Genomic DNA, 19284 nt, shown 5'->3' on the forward strand with positions numbered 1-19284 from the left:
CAACCAAGAGAATTAATTGGCCTTTACTGGTTCGTACTATCCTCGACTGCAGCCTCAGCCTTTCTTCTGACGCCGATCGAATTCGAATTTCCGCTATAAGCATCCGCGTGTAGAGTGTACCCCTTTCGGTACAATTTTGGTAATAAATAAATTAAGTATGACGAATCCTGCGTGGCTGGCGCCAGCTTGCCGTGGCCGAAGAGCAATGTGCGAAAATTTGTACACTGATATCTGGCACCGGGAAGGAGGACAGCGATTGTGCGTGAAACTCTAATCCTACAAACAGCCGCTCACATCGTACAGTTCCGTGAAACCGTGTGTGCGGCTGTTTCTGGCAGCTGATTTACGGGGCAACGATCCGGAACGCGCGCGAGGATCGAGCGAGCAAACCTCCTGGCGCAACGGACGTGACGACTGGCAAAGTGTTGTCCCTTACTGGCTACACCTACTACAACTGTCCGCGAGCCCAAAGCTGTCCACAAAGTCTCGTCGAAGACTTTCTCAATGCGAGGGAATTTTCACCAACGTCCTGCAGACAGGACTCCTACCCGGACAGGGCTTTGCTTCGCACGAAGGTCGAGAGATCCAGCGGCACGGGTTTGCTGGCGAGTGGGACCAACAGGTTGGTGGGCTCGTGCGCATCGGCGAGCACCGGGGAGCTACTGTCTATCCGCAGTGGTGACTCCGGCGATCCGGAGCTGGACGATGACTTAGACTTCATGGACAGGTCGATGGGTTCACTCTGCTCGTGCTCCCGCTTCGGGTGATGGTGATGGTGGTGGGCCGAAGCGAGCAACTCGAGGGGCGGCATCGCGAAGGGTAAGGGCGGGAAGAAGGGGGATCCATCGGGCCGCAGGGGAGCGGTCGATAGGAACGGGGACATTCGATCGCCCAGCAGCAGCGGCCGGTACGGGCTGTCGGAATGGGACAGGGATTGGAGCGAGGCGGACGCTGGAGGGGTGCACGGCATTCGGGGGCCCAGCTTCGAGAGGCCCCCTTCGTCAAGACCGGTGGCCAGGAACGGATCCTTGAACGCGCCGCTCCCACCGCCACCGACACCGCCACCGTCGTCCGGATCGGCCGAGGAGGCCCCGGAGTCGCTCGGGGTGCTGGGCCGCTTCAAGCCTTTCTTCACCGTGACACTGTTATTGTTGTTATTGTGTGTCTTGGGGTTGTTGTTGTTGTTGTTATTGTTACTGCTATTGTTGTTGTTGTTATTGTTGTGGCAGAGATTCGACAGAAAGCTACCAGTGAGGAACCCGTTCGAGATCGACAAGCCCGGAGAACTGGTGCTGTTGTTGCTGTTCTCGTTGCTCGTGCTGTTGTTGCTGATGGTGCTGGCGGTGTTATTGTTGCTGCCGCTACTACAGGTGGTCGTAGTGCTATTGTGATTGCTCGTGAGACCACCACCGCCGCCGTTGTTGTTGCCGTGGCCAGAGGTCTTCTGCTGGCTGTGTGGCTGCTGCTGCTGCTGCTGCTGATGTTGCTGTTGCTGTTGCTGTTGCTCCTGCAGCAGACAGTGGATCTTGAACCAGTTCGAGCGCCGCCCGTACCGGGAGCCACTTTTCGACATTCCGACGACGAGACATTTCCGCAGCCGGCACGCCTTGCAGGCGGTACGGTTCTTCTTGTTGATTACACACTCGCCGTTGTTCTTGCACTCCGAGATGGACGACAAATTGTTGTAGGTCCGGCCGAAGAACGACTGGAATGGGAGGCAAGACAGGAGAGAGGCGAAACGTTAGTTGGCGGATGTGCAATTTATGGGGCGCATAAGAATGTATACGATTATGAGGCTCTGGTCGCTAAGCTAATTTGCATTCCCTAAATGGCAACCTTTTGCATGATTATAGAGCGTTTGACTTCGCTTCATTTGTCGCTGGCGAAAACGAATAGAACACAATGAGAGCTACATAAATTCATGACAGCAAATTGCGGCACTTGTAGATTTTTTTTTCTGGCCCCTCAGAGGTCCAGCGACTGCCAGGAACTAGGCAATACTAGGAAATATTATGTGCGGTTGGGCAAAAGTATCAACAATTTTGTAACTACAGAGCGTACTGCTACTCGCTTAATTTTATTTTATTATAATAGTACACTCATTCTGTGGTTATAAGTCACTTAGTATCGACGTGTCACAGTGTTTTTTACAGTGGAAAAAATCAAGTATCGTGCAATGATTGAGTTTTTATTTTTGGAAGGTTCCTTTTCTTTTAAAGGAAATTTATGAACGAATGTTAAAAGCATATAAGGAACCTTCGCCTTCTTTTAGTGCATCAGAAAGATAGGTTACTGAATTTCAACGTGATCATCAGAAAGATGGATTACTGAATTTCAACGTGATCGCTTGCATGATTAACGATTGAAGACGATCCAAGTCAAGGACGTTCAAAAATTGCAACAACACCTGAAATCGTAGAAAAAATGCAGGATATCGTTTTGGAAGATCGTCGAGTGATTAGTGAAGAGATTTAATGGAAGCCATAGGCTTCTTATTAGGCAGTGTAAGCAATATTTTGAATGAAGTATTGGGTTTCCGAAAGCTGTGTACACAATGAAAGTGGCTCAAATTATGTTCTTCGGCTTCGAAACGAGTTTGTAGCATCAGTTTTTTGGGATGCGAATCGAATGTTGTGAGCGGATCATTTGCAAACTGAAAAATCAATAAATCCTTAATTTCCTATTGTAACCTATTTTAGGCCATTTGAAGGAAAAAACTCATGAAAAAAGACCCGTTTGGTAGAGGAAACACATCCACTTTCATTAGGGCAATGTATCATGTCACAAGAGCATTTTGAAAATGAAAAAAATCCATAAATCAAACTGTAAATTATTGGAACATCTACCGTATTCACCAGATTTGGGGCCAAGCGACTTCCATTTGTTCTCAGACCCAAACAAATCATGCGTGGAAAGTGTTTTTCATTAAATGATGACGTCATAACAGCTGTAGAACCATATTCATGAATGAATTCATAAAGTGTGTTTCAAACCATAAAATGGTGTTTTTCTTATCTAGACTCAAAACTTTTTAAACATCCTGACACTTTATTCATCCTGACAGACTCTTGAAATCGGCAAACATGATCGGCTCAACGACGAAAGTACCTCGAGATGGTTGAAGTAGAAACGATAAATCTTTCTGTCCCAGTCCGCCATTGTCCGCCTAGGTCCTGGGGCCTGCTGCTCCAGCATGCCTCTCATATTGCATTCTCATCGACTCATTTTGAAATGCGAACTGATCGCAACCTAACCGGGTGCACATATTACTGATCACTTCATCACTGTCTTATCAACCGCGCGAATGATTGGCGGAGCTAGTGACGAGATATATCAGCCCAACATTCGCCACACTTCGCCACCTGTGGCCAACCTGTGGCAACTATGTGTTCGTTGCGTCGAAACGTAGCAACATTTCATAATTCATTTTCATTACATGTCGGTGGTGGTGGTCCTGCGCTGCATTCGACTCAGCAGGAGCCACAGACCTCCCTCAGCGCGTTGAAGACCCGCCAACCGGCCACTGCCACAAGATTTGTTTTATTTTCAATTGCAACTTCATTATCAGCTGGAACTAGGCAGCAGTAGCAGCAGCAGGAGCAGGTTGGGCCGTGCGTCCATGAGTAATTAATTCCATTTTCGATCGACCCATCAGGTGGCCACCCTGGAGCGATCCAGGACCCACATATTTAGACATTCCAAACACCTACATATTAATCGAATAGTACCACTATTTCAGCAAACGGACTCATTTCCGAAGTGATCGTGATCCCAGTTATAAGTCCCAATCATTCCGTGATTGGCATTGGCCAGCCCATCAGAGGGATTATCCATGGCGGATGGCGGAACTTGTGTAGCGCCAAGGTTGCCGGTTGCGTTCACTTCCAGCTCCGGCAGCTAGATCGGGCTAGATCGACGCGACACACAATTGCCATCGTGATAGATGCTGTCGTAAATATCGACTAATGATCTCCGGTTGCTGCCTTCAGAATTAGTTGGCAGCCTTTGGAATACCTTCTGGGGGATTCGACGCCACTTGAAAGTGTAGCAGCGAAACCCGTCGGCAGAGAGCCGGGAGTAGCTTAAAGTGTTGTGCGCCACGTCACCCACACATACAGGTGTGCCCACAGGTGTCGATGATGATGATGATGCTCACGGGGAGTGAGTGTGCTAATCAAGTACCCTACAGCCATAGCACCTAGCTTCGGAGTCCGATCGCTTCGGATAAACAGTGTAACTACAGAGCGTCCGCAAATCCGTTGGCAAGATCCGCAATCGTGCCGCGGTGGTAATCGTAACGACCGGTTGATCTTCTCCCACTCCGCCCGGGAGCCGGGGACGCAGATCAAGGACGCACGGAATTAAACACATTTCAATTCTCGGCAATCGCACAGTCCGTCGAAGTGAGCGGCTCTGCGATCACCTTCGGCAGATGAAGATGCTGCCGTACAATGATTCGAACAATCGCGAATCCGCTACCGGTGAGGTAAGCCAGCCCACATCGGCCCACAGAGGTGTCATCAATTTCGGACGAGAGCCGGAGCGCTGGAGCGCTCGGGAATTGGAAGAGTGCTAAAGATTATGAAGATACAATGCTCCGGTGTGAGAGGATCGAACAAATAAAAGACGATCACGTACGATGTCGATGCGATTTATGGAAATGCGATGCGGACCCCGGTTGTCGATGGTGTCGGATAAGCCTGAACCTGGTGACGTAAGGATGCTGCTGCTGGTCCAACTCGACTGGCTGGTTGGCTGTCGCGTGCGGCAGTATCTAAATTGAGCTCACCTTCAGAGCTCGGCATCCATCATGCATGTTGGGCCACGGCAAGGAGTCTCCTTTTACGACACTGACTTCCACTACTATTCGTGGCATTCCATCACGAATCATAAATCTAGCAAATTGGCCATAAAACACAACGATGGAAAGGCTCTCCAGACACATACACACCGACCCCCGGTTGACGTCTCGCGCGTTGCGGCAGTGAAATTGGCGGAACACTACTGGGGCGGTGGCGCAGGTCCGCAGGAAAAAGTTTGGCCACTCCGGTTTCGTCGACGGTGCGAAGCGTGAGAAATTTTCGGAATCACGCCGCCGCCTCGCCCGGGGCGTGAAGAAATGGCCCTCGAACGGGGTGTAAGTAGGACAAAACATCTCCAAAATATCAGCCGTGGAGCCCAAAGGAGGAGCCTTTTTTTTCGTCTGTGCCCCAAGACCTGGAAGCTGATTGAAACATCAGCTTATTATCGCCGGGCGCGTCTGCCACTGGGGTCCGCCCAGGGTGGCCCGTGCTCCGGTCCGCGCTCCCAAGAGTCAAGAGGAACTCGTCAACTCGTCGGGTGATGACAGTTCAGACATCTTCGACAGCAGCGCAACACGACTTTCAATTGCCTTTTGCCATTCGTAGCCCGCGGCCCCGGGCGGCAGTTTCTCGCCCCGAGGAATGTGGCCGCCCGAAGACGCTGTGTTTATTTGAATTTTTGCACCTGCGCACCGACTTTTATTGAGCGCCCGACGTCGTCGTCGCCGCGCCGTGGTGACGGGCGAGTGGTCCCAAACCCGGGCTAACCGTTTTTAGTCCGATCCGCGGAATAGGTGCTTCTTTTATCACAGCTTTCGTGACAGGTCGATCACCCGAAGACCGGCTGAAGAGGCTGTGCGCCGTTCGAGTGGCACCGGCCTCGGTACCACCACGCGGCCCCAGGACGCTTTTTTCGGGTGATGCGTCAATACGTGTGAATGGTCAAAGCTACGCCAAACACCTCGAAAAATGATGGACAGATCGGAGGAAACCCCCAGAAATATAGCACCCGAATATCTGGCACCGGTCCAAACATGGAATCGCGCCGTTCGTCGTGCCCAACCGCGTGTGGTGCTGGCTGACCTCTAAACGCAACATTAACCATCGAGCGATCGGTACCGTTTATGAAATGCCATAGCACAGGTTATGGAAGTGTAACAAAAAATTTGTCTGCCCAAATCGTAAAGGACAGGCGTAATTTTCAGTTCCCATAACCAAATAAGAAGTCAGGCCAAAAAGACGAGCTTCCTAGTTGCTCCATGTAAGGCAATCATATGCTGTCAGCTGGGGCTTTATGCCGAGAATGGACGAATGCCACGTTCTGGTGACGTTATCGCTCAGTTGGGTCAAACATGCGCTGTCTCAATTGGTTGAATTAATTTCAATATTACAACGGATGATCCGGTAGCGGCTGAACAATTATGAATTAGGTGTATCTGTTGAAATCTACATTTACTGAAATTGTGGTTGTGCTCCAAGTTTCTATATTGTACATATTGCATTTATATTGTAGCGAGTTTATTATGAGACTAACTAAATGCGTTTATTGAAAAAAAATAAACATTGCAAGCCCAATAAATTCTAAAAACAGCCCAAGACGATCCAAAAAAAAATGTTTTGCTAAAGTGGAAAAAGAAAGTAACCTCAACTTTGATAAACATAATTCAAAGCAAATCTCCAGATTGATCCAGACAATTGGTTGAGTGAAAATTGATTCTAATTATCTAATACTTCAATTTTTGGTTTGCCGAAAGTCGTTGGCTCAATTGGTCAATAATGTAATCGAAATTAGATGAATGTTATTTAAAAACTAAAAAATCGGAAGCGAATATTTAGGAAGCGACCAATTACGAGGAATCTGTGTGAGGACAAACAAATGCAAGCGACCACGGTCATAGGCAAGTGACCCTCTACATAAGACTTCAATGCCTGGGCTGACACGAACACGATTTTGTGGTGTGTTTGTTTACTGGAAGGAAATCGTTCATCATCAGCTGCTAAAACCGGACGAAACGAGGAATTTGAATAGATGAATACTCGAATGACATAAAAACAAAAATTTAAGGAATTTACGAGCGATAGCTATGTTCAAGTAAACTGTAGACATTTCGTAACTTCCGGAACACAATATACTTTTCGCTGCAGTTTGTGTAATGTTTCACAATTTTGATATTTCAGTAGCTGGTAGAAAAATTTGTTATAATACAGACCGATTTTTGTCAGTACTAAAGTAGATTTTTCAAAGCATTTAAAACCTCTTTTGTGGCTGGGTCACTGTGAGTCACTTGCTCGCTTCAATCCTTTTGAACCTCCTCAAAACACGCCGCTTGTTGTTGACCAACATTGTGCACCAAAGTATTTCAAATTTCCCCTCATTTCTTACCGACGTTGATTGAAACGAAAACATGAAGCTTCCTATTTTAGCGACCCGCGGCCTAAGCAGAAAATAATTGAAAACCATATCGAATCGATGGGTTTCACCGAAGACACCGATGACCACGACGGCCCAAACCCCCAAACAAATCGGATTACGAAACGGAATCGGGGTTTGGCTTTAATCGAACGAGCCGCCCGGTCCTTTGGAGCATCTCCCGGGTGTTCATCGGTCCACCATCTAAGCCTCCGAGCGTTTAATCAAATTTCACACTACATTATCGGCTCAGAATGGAGCCACAAACTCATCAGCGTCCGATATGAATAGAAATGTCCAGTCCATCGGGAAGGGATGTGAAAAATTACGTTTGGATTGAGCGGCCCTCTCGCTGGCGGTGGCCAGATAATGATCCCGTTCGACAGGTTCCCGGGAACCCCGGCGGTGAGGACCACACCTTCGCGACCACTCGGAACGAAAGCGTCACCACCCCGACTCCGAGGGCTCCGAATAAGTCAGCGTCCATATTTTCACCGGGCTGAAAATGGCTGAAAGCGGTGGCGATATGAGCTGCGGTGGCGCGGTTTCCATTTGCTGTGACCACCACCACAGGCTCAGCTTGGAACTCGGACTGTGACATGACGGGCCAGCGACACCGGCCAGTCTCCGGGGCCAGGTTGTGCGTTTGATTGGACCGTAAAATTTATTACGGTTTTCATACCTCTGACGCAGCTGACGGGCCGTCGAAAGCTCGTCAATCGGCCTCGGGTAGCGGCGGCGGTAGCTAACGATAGCCTTCGGGAGATAGCGGCAAATGGCAGATCATCCGCGAAGCGTTGTTTTACAGCGATGCACTCAGCTAATGTGCAACCGGCCGGCCGGCCTGCGTGCAACCCGCGGCTAAAAGCGTCCAGCTAATCTGCCAGCGCAAGCATTTAAACGGAAGCCGCAGCCGCGGGGTTTTAGCGCGCACCTCCACCAGGAGCCCTTCGGCTTTCGGATAGAAATGTAATAATTAAATGGGTTCGTTCTCACTCGGGAACTGCCTGCGCCTGCGCCTGCGCCGCTTGACAGCTGAAGTGGTTCAGCAGCGCTGGGATGGCGATGGTACGGAGGGCACTAGTTTATGGCTTCGAACGGGGGCCCAAGATTTGCAGGGCGCAATCTAGGAGTGTCTTCGGAGATTACGTGACAGTTGGCAGCCGCAATCGGTAGCGCGATTGTTGACCTTTGTTGTGGAACATTAGACTCTTGAAGGATAGTAGTACAGTACCCTTGCGCTCTAGTGTGTATTCATTCTCTTAATAGCCTTATAAACCTTCAGTCAAGTTATGGATGGGCATTCAAGTTATGTTGAACATTCTGTTTCAACAAGTCTGTTTATGAACATTTCCAGCGTTCCTGAAATGATTATGTTTTATTTTTTCTAAATATTTAGTAGATCGCTGAACTGGGAATGGTATTTAGTGTACTGAGTAGTTAATGTACTTAAACAGCATTTGTGCTCTACATTTTGCTGCCTTTTGATGTTAAAGTCAATCAGTGAAGTGAACAAACGATAAAGTTGCTCAAATATAATAATTATAAGGATTGGATTGACATAAGTCTTAATCGAAAAGTTCCCACAATGATTACAATAGTGTTGGCGATTTTTGAGGATGCTAAAAATGGATTTGACTGAGCAACAGCGAGTAAATTTATGGCTCGTCCGTAGATCATCCTCCTCGCTGCATCGGTTTCTAAACGAAAGACGTCTGTTCGATCCCTGACGAATCATCAAGTTGTATTCAAAACTTTACGTTGATGGTTGGTACGGCTCAGCCTGTTCTAATAAAACTAAATAAGTAAAAAAACAAGTAAATTTAGCTTAAATGGGATTGAAACGGTTCGCAAAGCGTGCAAATGTTGAGCAAACTGTGTTTCAGCAACGATGCTGTGAAGGATTTATAAATAGTGGCCCAACCGAAACCGCATCCATAGGAAATTCTTGCCACGTCCAACAAGGAGTACAATTTGGGTGTTTTGAAACGTTTGTATGAATCAATACATCAAAAACGTCAGAATTTGTAGGCGAACAAATGTTGCACCACAGATCATCCAACAACCACCGAATTCATCTGATTTAACCTACGGCGACTTCTTCCTGTTTAATCGAATCGAAAAACCACTGACAGAATCGGGTTGGAACTCCGAGAAGAGATACTCCAGAAAGTCGAAGATGATCCTAGTGAAGATACCCAACAGAGTTTAAAAAATGTTTTGAGGACTTGAATGACGATCGATTCATCGAGTTATAGCAATAAAGAGATATCGTCCGAGAACTGTTTTAATCGAGTTTGCTATACGGCTGAACTTTGTTCATTAAGTAAACTAGTGCCGACGTCCTCTAAAACTGTTTTCTTAAGTTGTGGATCTGCCGGGTAATTGGTGCAATTTGCCGAAACGAAATCCGACACAAGAAGCACAGCCCCGCGCCTCTTCGACCTACCCTCTGGAACTGGGGATGCACTCCGAGATGCATCGTTCGTGGTCCGTGGTTGCGCGCAGCACGCACGGCTGATGACGGTCCCTTGATAACGATGACGATTGCACTTTGCGCGAGATCGCTCAAGACGATCGAGGCCGACGATTTTCGACGGGGCTTCTTGGCGATCCTCGAAATTTGCTGAGAAAACAGATTTTGCGATTGATAAAATTCGCACTTGTTTGTCGGGGGTCCCGAGAGCCCCTCTCTCCGTTTCGCCAGCCAACGCTCTTTGTCAACGAGCTCGCGATCGCGATCTCGTGGCCGGTGGTGGGGGCCGCGGGGATGCGACACATCACGGCATTAGCATGGGGGCATCGGTACAATTAAGCAGCATGATTTTGGTTTTCCTGTTCCCCGCACGGGCCCCCTCCTCCCCGTACCGGCCGCACGTTGATTCAGTTTTTTGCTCTCTGCCAGCCTTCGTTTCGCCGATCTCCGGGCGGCCCATTTCGGTGAATGAGAATCGGTTTTTAAGAGTGCTCTCAATTGGATCGTAAAAATTTCAATTTCAGCATCCGTTCAGAGCGCGGACGCTGCGGCGGCGACGGTGCGTCATGGGTCGCACCGCGGACCGCTTTTTGGGCCCAGCTTCTTTTTTGAAGCACCCAAGACCCGGATCCTGAGCCCGTCGTCTTTCCCATGGCAACGGAGAGTACGGGCCGACGGAAGGTCCGGGAAGGTTTTGTTTGGACCATTCGCAACGACGACGGCGCGATGCGATGCGATGGGCACTAATTTCGATAATCTCGAAGCTTAATGGGGCCTCGTAAAACTCGTAAAATGCCACAGGCGGCGATAAGCGAAGGCCAGAGCGCAAGAGAGCGTATCGATAAGAACGGTGTGGGGCTGTGGTAAGTGCAGGATGAGGGTTAGAGCAAGGATTTTCTACGCACTTTCGCACGAATAACCAACGCAACCTGATTTTATAGCAAGAGCTCCAGAAACAGGAGCGAACCATTTTTGCAGTTCCTGCAATTTATAATATGATAATAACATTTTATGTAAATCCTGCAGGATTCGTTCGTTAACAGGATCCTCGCTTCAATTCTTGATCAGAAATCACGATTTCTGGCTCGATTAGCAAACTGCCGGCAACTGCTCGAATGGCGATTTTAATTGGCAAACAGTACGGCCAATGCCCGCGAAGCGATTGATTTACGGAATCACTTTCAGTTCCAGCCTCTAGACCCCGCTCCAACCCCACGGAGATGGTCGCAGAAGTCGCACGCAGTCGACGCAACAAAAAAAACGAAAACCAAGGCAGGTTGGCAATTCCCATAAAGCGCAGCAGACTTGTTAACCGGACTATTAATTTTAAAACAGAGTCGTATATCGTGCAGCCCAGGGTCCAGGGAGAAAAGAAAAGACCGTCGACGTCTTGGTCGCCGTCTTGGCCGCCGTCTTGACCACCGAGCGCCTTTCAGGTCATCTTGGCCGCGGTGCGGTGAAGATGATCACGAACAATTATCTCTCTGTCAACTTCGAGTCAACTCGCGCGGGACATGCGCGTCGTCCCCACCGCATGCGTCGGGTCGGTGATCGACTTGTGCACCAAAGTGCGTCGTCCCATCCCGTCCCGAGGATCGCGGCGAAAGGCCACTGTAAAATAGGTCGGGCCAAACGGGCAAAACAGTACGGTTCCCGGGCCTCGGACCGGGCGCTCGTGGCGACCTCGTACCTCGAAGCAGATCAATTAAATTAAGAGTTTCTTTTATTGCCCTCCAAACCCGGTGCAGTCCGAAACAGGAAGGAAGACGCTACAAGTGCAATAAAACGTGTATAATCGATGAAATTAAAAACAGCACCGAGCAGTGCAGTGCGTGCCCCGGACGATCCTGCCTGCTGCTTCCTAGCCACTGGTCCCGGGACTCGGTGAGCAGGCCTCTTTCGAACGGGGCCTTACTGTTCACTGTGCGTCAAGCTCCACTCCTCGAACTCTCCGGGAGATCCGGAGACCGGAGTCCGGAGCAAGTCCAGTCCGCGGGCCAGGTCACCCAAACCTGCCGAGCGCCGGCGTAGTGATTGGTTTTATTTGTCCTAGTGATCACGCATAACATCCGCCGGTAACTACACGGTTTACGACTCAATAAAAGATTATTTATAAACATCTATTCGCCGCTGATTAGCAGCGGCTGACTTTTCCTCCTGCGCCAAAACTAGACCCTGCAAGGGGGCACCGGCGAAAGGGGGTTACGAGTGGGGCACGCACAGTCTCTGTGCCACTCTCGACACATTGTAATATGGCCGCAAAATGCGAAAATGTGGACGAAACCTAGCCGACCCGCGGCAGCCGGCCCGGAAACCTGCGACTGACCGATGCGAACAGCGAACGTGATTTATGACCTGTCACGGGCACGTACACACGGGCGGTGCTCCTCCTCGCACTCCGCGGCGCTGGCAGCTTCTATGGCTTCATCCGAGTGGCCCCACGACCTGCGCACCGTCGAACAAAGAAGTTCGCGAAAAGGTTAATTGACCGACCAGGCTTCCCCAGGACACCTTGGGGCCGACACCTTGCGGCCCGAGAATGTAACTTGGTGCATTGATACAGGCCGCTGCCAACCCCTCCCACCCCCCGGGAGCCACCTACTTTTCTGGTGGCCAACCCTTTTCTGGCGTGAGCGCAAATGCGCCTAGCGCAATCTTCGGCCTAGCCCCGGCCGACCATTTTCTAACCGGCGCAACCTGGTGCATCTTGTTTTGAAATTAATTAGCCTCAATCATTCAGCGCGCCTGAGTCGCGCCTGGATGGACGGTTCAATTTGTTGCCACTCGGCAGATGGTACCCTTGGCGGAGTGGAGCTGCCTTGGAATAGGTAAGCCACAAGACGGACCGAGAATACCGGAGGTTGATTTCTCCGTACCGAAAACAGTGCAGTACATTGGTGGGGCCGACGATCTTCGAGGCGCTTCGAATGGAGTTCCAAGTAATGGACCGATGTTTTGGCCTTGTTTGTCCTCGACTGACCGTTGTAAAAATTAGAGAACTACTCAGCAGAAACACATCGAATTTATATTGCAACTCGATACAAGGAGCGATGTTTTTTGTGTGATGTGCTAAAACATCGACACGAGTGAGCGGCTGTCTGCATTTGTAAGACTTTCAATTCATTCGGTCGTTCGTCGTTTCATACGTCGTTCTGTTGTTGAGCGATTCATTTTCTACAATGGCAGACATTCACCTAAAGGTTTGACACTCGGGATCAAAAACTGTAAAAGGCCAGCCCTGTAATCTTGAATGTACGAAATGGATGACCCTGTACTAGGAAAAGGAAATCGGCAGGCACAAATGACAGGGCTTCAGGACAATTGATCATTGGAAACGATAAATAAATAAATAAATAACCCCGGAAGGACCTGGGCTATGCAGCAATCAGTATTTGAATTCATCTAAAGTATAGTTGTCTATTAAGAGCTTTCTGCAAAGAATTAAACTAAGGAACGCTAAAATGCTCTGCAGAAAAGCATCGCATCTCAAACACATCGAATGTCGCTTCTTAACACCGGAATCGCCTTAAACACGGCAGCCGATCAAGACGTAGACGTGTCAATTGAATCAAGCAGATCGAAACTGTTCTAAACTTTGATTACGCAATAGGCGTTTGAAACAAAGCAGCTCGTTCATTAGTTGTTCTCCTCAAAGCATCGCATCGAAAGTTAATCGAATACACCTTTTACGGTTGCGACAGCGACACGCTTTGACTTTTGTAAATTCAGATTGATTTAGCAGCAAATCGAACCGAACAACAACATTGACCATCTTTAACTTTCGAACCGCCTAAGTAAACCCGTACCGTAGATGCCAGTGTTTCTCAATAACCTAGAGATCTCCGTCGTCCGATCGCGGGGATCGCCATAAAACCCACACAGATCCTATCATTGCATTTAAGATTCAGATTCCTACTCTGCTCGAAACACTTCAAGCAAGCGAAATGTGCCAAATAGTTGCAAGTTTCTTCCGCTAAGAAATACTGCAACTGCAATGAACTTAACCACAGCAAGGACGGACGGACGGTCACGACACGACCCAGCTCATTGTTCAGCTGGAATCTTCCGGCAACGTTCAACCATCGCCTTCCCTATCGTGTGACAATCTCCAACACGATCTCCATCCCATCGACCGGATACACCTGCCGTGCAAACGCCTGGACCACGGCCGAGCCACATTGATCCACTTTCCGCCGATATCGCCGTACACTATCGCTGGCTATCAATTTGTTTGTACAAGCGTGGAACAACTTCCTCGGGTGCGATAGATTTACGCGGCCCGCTCTGTGTAACTAGAGACACAATTTATGCTCGATAAGTGCCTCAAATAGCACCGCCGAGACAGAGAGAGAGAGAGAGAGTACGGGCACCAGGGGTCCTCGGCGTAGAACCCGACACGGCTGAGCGTGCTGCCGTCGCGGTGCGAAACGCAAACGCGGACCGGACGCAACATAATGTACCTGCCGCAGATTACAACCCGCAGATAGTGTTAAAAGATATTAATTTATTATTCAATTAGCAGCTGCCACGGCCGCGGCGTGTCGGGTGTTGGGTCCGTCGTGTTAACACCCAGGGTTGGCTGAAACAATCCTCTGTTCGTTCTAAGCGATCAGGAAGAAGTTGGTAGAAACTCTCGACTCGGCGACTGGAGGAACTTCTGGAGGGTAGGGTGCAGATTGGGAGCCGAGTTTTAATTACGGACGCACTTCGACATCAATCTAATTAAGATCCGTGTTTGAACGCAACCGACATTACCGAGCAAGGCCGATCCGTGCAGTGGCCCCCGGTGGAGCCATTCCGCGAAACAAGAGAAACTCCCGATGCCTGGCGTTACGCGGTGTTAATTCGAAACAATTACGATTAGCCACAAACTAGACTCGACGACTAGTCGTGGTCTTGCATAATGGCGAAGCACCGGACCTGCTGTAGTTGGAGGTCTTGGAGGCTTTTCGGTGCCTGCGAAATGCAAATGGCGCGTCAGGACAGGATGCGGGAAAGCGGGCTGCGATGTTTCACTTTCGTTTGCGCGGACTCGCGGATGGGAGCCCGGGCCACTTGAGAGCGCCATCAAGGGTCATACTTTTACTCTTGGCTTGAGTCGGGGCCGCTGTCCGGAGGCCGCGCAGAGACGGCACTGCACACTCTGGGCCCGATGCGATGATTAATGAGATCTTGGGCCTTTTCGTCTAATTTAATTTGTAGCTTCACGTCGATAGCGAAACCACCCTGCTCTCGCTCTCTCTCTCTCTCGCTCGCCCTGTGTGCGGCACTTGAATTGATACCCTCGAGAAACAGAAATTTCATGATTGTATTAACCTAAATTTTGATAAATTACTGTTTTTTTTTCTCTCTCTCTAGTTGATCGCGGTTATGTGCGGCGCGCGTGTGTTTGATGCGAAACTGAAGCAAATGCAATTTGAACGGTACGCTCTTCGGTGTGGCCACCGGGGCTTTCAAGGGCTTTGGAAAGTGAGGAGCTCTCTTGAGGGCGCCGAAGGAAGAGCTGTCTTGGACCGCCCCGTGCGGTGCCATCGGCACCTTAATGAAGGCGCCGCTGGAAGCTTGGCCGTCTCCGGCCGGGGAAAGAAATCTCCCGAAAAAAACGATGCCCGGTAGCTAATACCCGATGGCCACAAGATGAATGAGTGAGGCCCCGCGGAGATGGTGACCCAAGCGGCTCAAGTGGATCATCTCAAGTAGCGCGCCGCGTTGCGACATTCTCCACCGCTGGAGCGGTCCAGGGCCGAGCCTCCGAGACCAACGAAAATGAATGCAATTTCACACACGTGGCCAAGTCGGTGGATCGAATTTTCCGGCCGGTGCGCCGGCGGCCAGCAATCAAAAGTGAAATTAACGTAAACCTCATCAATAATCATCATTACTCTAATTTTACCCATTATCCAACCGATTACCGATACGATTCGGGCGGCCGGGACCGAGAGCGAAACCCAGCGACGCCAGGATTATTGGTGTGTGCATCCGGCCCCCCCTCAGGTCATCATCGCCATCATCACCGGAAAAGCCTTCCTCGGTGCTGCTCGATTTGGCGAACCAAATTACGCACCCCGTCCCATGAATCCAGAATGCGCCCAATTTAAATACCATAAACAACGGGAGCAATTTCCCAACGTTCCGGCTGCTGGCCACGACCACGGCCAGGGCCCCTCCCCCCGTTTTATGGCTCGTTCTCGTTGCCCATAAACGCAGGGCAGCCGTTTTCCGATCGTGGAGCAGTTTTATCACTATCAGCCCCGAGACCTGCCGAGACGTCCCGACCGTTTCCGGACGGCGCTTGGGCCTCATCATCACCTCCAGCCTGATTGGTCTATTATGGAGCGCATCATAACAATAATCGAATGGCTGATCTCATTTGTGGGCCCGTATTTGAATAAGGCCGGGTGGTGTGGGAAAGACGGGAGCGATGAGTCGGCATGTCGATCGGTCAGGCCAGGTCGTGCCGTCCAAGTTCAGAATCATGGTCGTGGACGTGAAAAAGGTCAGCAGAAAACTGTAACATCGTTGCACGGACCTATCGACCGGGGGACCTGCCATTGAGTTGTAGTGTAAATAAAGCAATCATTGTGAAATGAATCCTCGAGTGGCCCTGTGTAGGCCGCTTCTGAGGAGTGATAATGCGGAACAGCACAACGATTGCCCCTACAGTGAGTTGTGAGAGCTGCCAGTCTCTGGTGGTCTCTTCTCAGGTCTGAATTAAACGGTTAGCTATGCTTTGTTAACCTCCATTCATCGGATGCTTACGATCGGACTGGTCAGCGAGGCCACCCCGAGATGCCTCGGACGTTTGCCGTTTCGCAACCTGACTGACACACTGATACGAATATGGTGACCGAGAAATGGCGATTCCAATTGAAACCCTCTCCTCGACGGTGACCTTCCAAAGCGATTGGATCGCGGTATATGTGGAGGTCTTCGGCGCTCGGCGATTTATGGCCGGCTCCGGCCAGCGCTCGGCGCGATACCATAAAACATACTAACCTTTGGCAAACCAGAACACTTGCGCCGCGCTCGTCTCCAAAGTCATCGTGCAGATCACCATCATCATCATCGGCATCGTCATCGTTGCGACGGTGGATCGGTAAATCAGCTCAAGAGCAAGGTTCTCACGTCAATTTGCGTTCCGTATTGAAGTACTAAATCGACACGGTTATGGCACGGGTGTAGGAAGAAGGCCGGTGCTACTGACCGTTCACGCAGGCCCCTTAGCCGTGATTTCCCTTAGCCCCTTCCCCTAGCCTGGCGGTCGGTGAGCGAACGATCGGCGAAACAAGATCACGCCGAAGACACTCATTTGCTGTCGAGCTGCCTTTCCAAACTGCGCTGCCTCTTCGACTGCGCTGCAACCGTGAGTTGTCCAGAATCTCGAGTACCGCTCGAGGGGCCTTCGGCTAACGAGCGGCCGGACGATCGATCGATCGATCGCTCCTCTCCGCGCCCGGACGATCGATAAATTCGACGTCGCAGTCGACGAGTCGTTTCAGGAACTGTAATCGCGCATCAAACTCGCTTCGCAAACGATCGATCGATCGATCAGCGCGGTTTCGAAACGCGGGTCGAAGACGATGACGGCGATCAGCATGATCTTCATAACCATCATTGTCTTACCGCTTCGCAGACGCCCGTTTCAAAGACGAAGGGGTCTCGCGTTGGGAAGGGAAACAGTTTTTGGGGCATTTATTTTATTGGCCAACAAATCTCGTGGCCGGGTCCGAGCTGACTGATGCTTTGATGTACGGGAAAAGATTACCGAGTGGAGGGGCTCGTTTGGCCGAGTTGTACCGAGAGCATTTGGATCCTCCGAGTTCGAAGCAGTGGTTCAACAAGTGACACTATTTTTTTTTCAACTTGAGCTGCACTTGGTTGTAGTTGATCGTGCTCCACATATCAGGAATCGCTGAAGTGAAACAATATCCGATACATAGTACTGTGGCCAAAATATACCAGGAATTCGCTTGTAATTCGAAAAATATTTCTTTAATCTTCTGAAACTACGTCGTTACCTTCAAAATAATTCCTGCCAGACATCTGTGTCGACATTTGTTCCAATTTTGGAAATGGTCCCGACAGTTCTTTTCAGGAATAGCCTTCAATGAATTTTTCGTGTCGGCTCCTATGTCAACTATAGTCAGCAAAAGGTGTCCTCGGGTCAGTCTCTTAACGATTGGCCAGAAATCACATGGTGACGAATCAGGCGAATACTTAACAGTTTGAACGAGTTGCAAAGTTTCCCATTTGTTTTGGGTCACAGTAGCAAGCTAACCGTGCAAACTTTCAACTTATTGCTTGACACGAATGCCTTCGACACTTCAAAGAGAGCCACCACCATCAACCCACTCGCTTCGGGTGCAGGGAGCGCGCGATACAATTTCCTTTCTTCACCGGGCACCTTCTTCTAACGATTAATCTGACCTGGCTGCCGATTGTTCCGGTCCCACATACACGTAAAACCTTAAATACTTCCTCAATCAAGCATCTTCCGTGGCGAGTGCGGTGAGTCATTCGTCGCCCGGCTGGCAAATCGGCTTTCGACTCGGATCCGTCGTGGTCCGTGTTGGGATGTGCGATTCCGGCTCAAACACGGCCCGCGGCGCAACCCGCCAACGCGCCAACGCGCCAACGCGTCGTGAAGAATTAATGAAGTTAATTGTACAGTTTTATTGTACCCCCGCGTACGAGCCATTTTCTATGAGTCCCCTCGAGGGGGGCGTTCGAATGAAGAGCAACCCCGTCATGTTGCTGCTTTTCCACAGTTGTTCCAGATTTATTGAGCTTGGCTGATGTCGCAAGTCTGAAAGGACTGAAGTGACAGCATACGGCACTTTAGCCGGTTCAACGCCGGGTTTTACTGGATCGGATTCGCACGTCCCTAATACATGAACACATGGGACGTATCGACAACCCGAAGGCGACAGAGTTCCTTGCATTGAGCTCGCGATGAGCCGGATCACCAGCACGGAGAGCTGAGAGAGCCAATCATCAATCACAGCATGGGAAGCGATAATTATCGCCCATACGAACCCTCCAAGGCACGACCCGGTGGAGCCCGGTAGGAGCCTCTGATTCCGGGACGAAAAGGGTTCCACAAAAGCGCATCGAACGGTAGCCAGCCCATTAGATAATTTGACGTACTGGTTCGTGTAAGGGGCAAACATAAATTTTAATCGCGCCACAAGCAGGAAACTCTATCGTTCATAAATCATTCGGCCCGAAAAGCGAGCCCCGGCCCGGCCCGGCCTGGTCGGGCTACCGTTGGCCGGGCCTGTGCCCAACGAGCGGCAGCGCATGTCTCATTATGCACCCTAGGTGGGAGCCACCACGCGCTCCGTGTTTTTGGTGGAGCTTTCAACAGCGGCGCCCCAGCAGTATCGGGCTAGCAAATTGACCTGATTCTCTGCCGATTGTACCGACCGCGAAGAGGCGTGAACTGCTTAAGACATAGGACTGGCTAGTCCCGGTCAGACTTGAGGTGCTTTGGAATTTTTGTTTCCTTTATTTTGGCGCGATTTTCGCGCATCTCATAGTCTCCGCATGTGATGCATGCCAGTTTTAGAGAGCGACACCCGTCAATTCATCTGTCT

The 19284-nt window shown here is 50.1% G+C and overlaps 1 protein-coding gene across 1 annotated transcript in view; it reads right to left on the reverse strand.

The window, feature by feature from the left end:
• Positions 1 to 544: 544 nt before the first annotated feature.
• LOC131215179 (protein embryonic gonad) overlaps positions 545 to 19284 on the reverse strand; it is a 58542-nt gene continuing 39802 nt past the window's right edge. The window contains exon 3 of the mRNA XM_058209565.1: positions 545 to 1705. Coding sequence (XP_058065548.1) covers positions 545 to 1705 — 1161 coding nt within the window. The remainder of the gene's footprint in view (positions 1706 to 19284) is intronic.

The sequence above is a fragment of the Anopheles bellator genome, chromosome 1 (assembly GCF_943735745.2).
Source record: "Anopheles bellator chromosome 1, idAnoBellAS_SP24_06.2, whole genome shotgun sequence".
NCBI lineage: Eukaryota > Metazoa > Arthropoda > Insecta > Diptera > Culicidae > Anopheles > Anopheles bellator.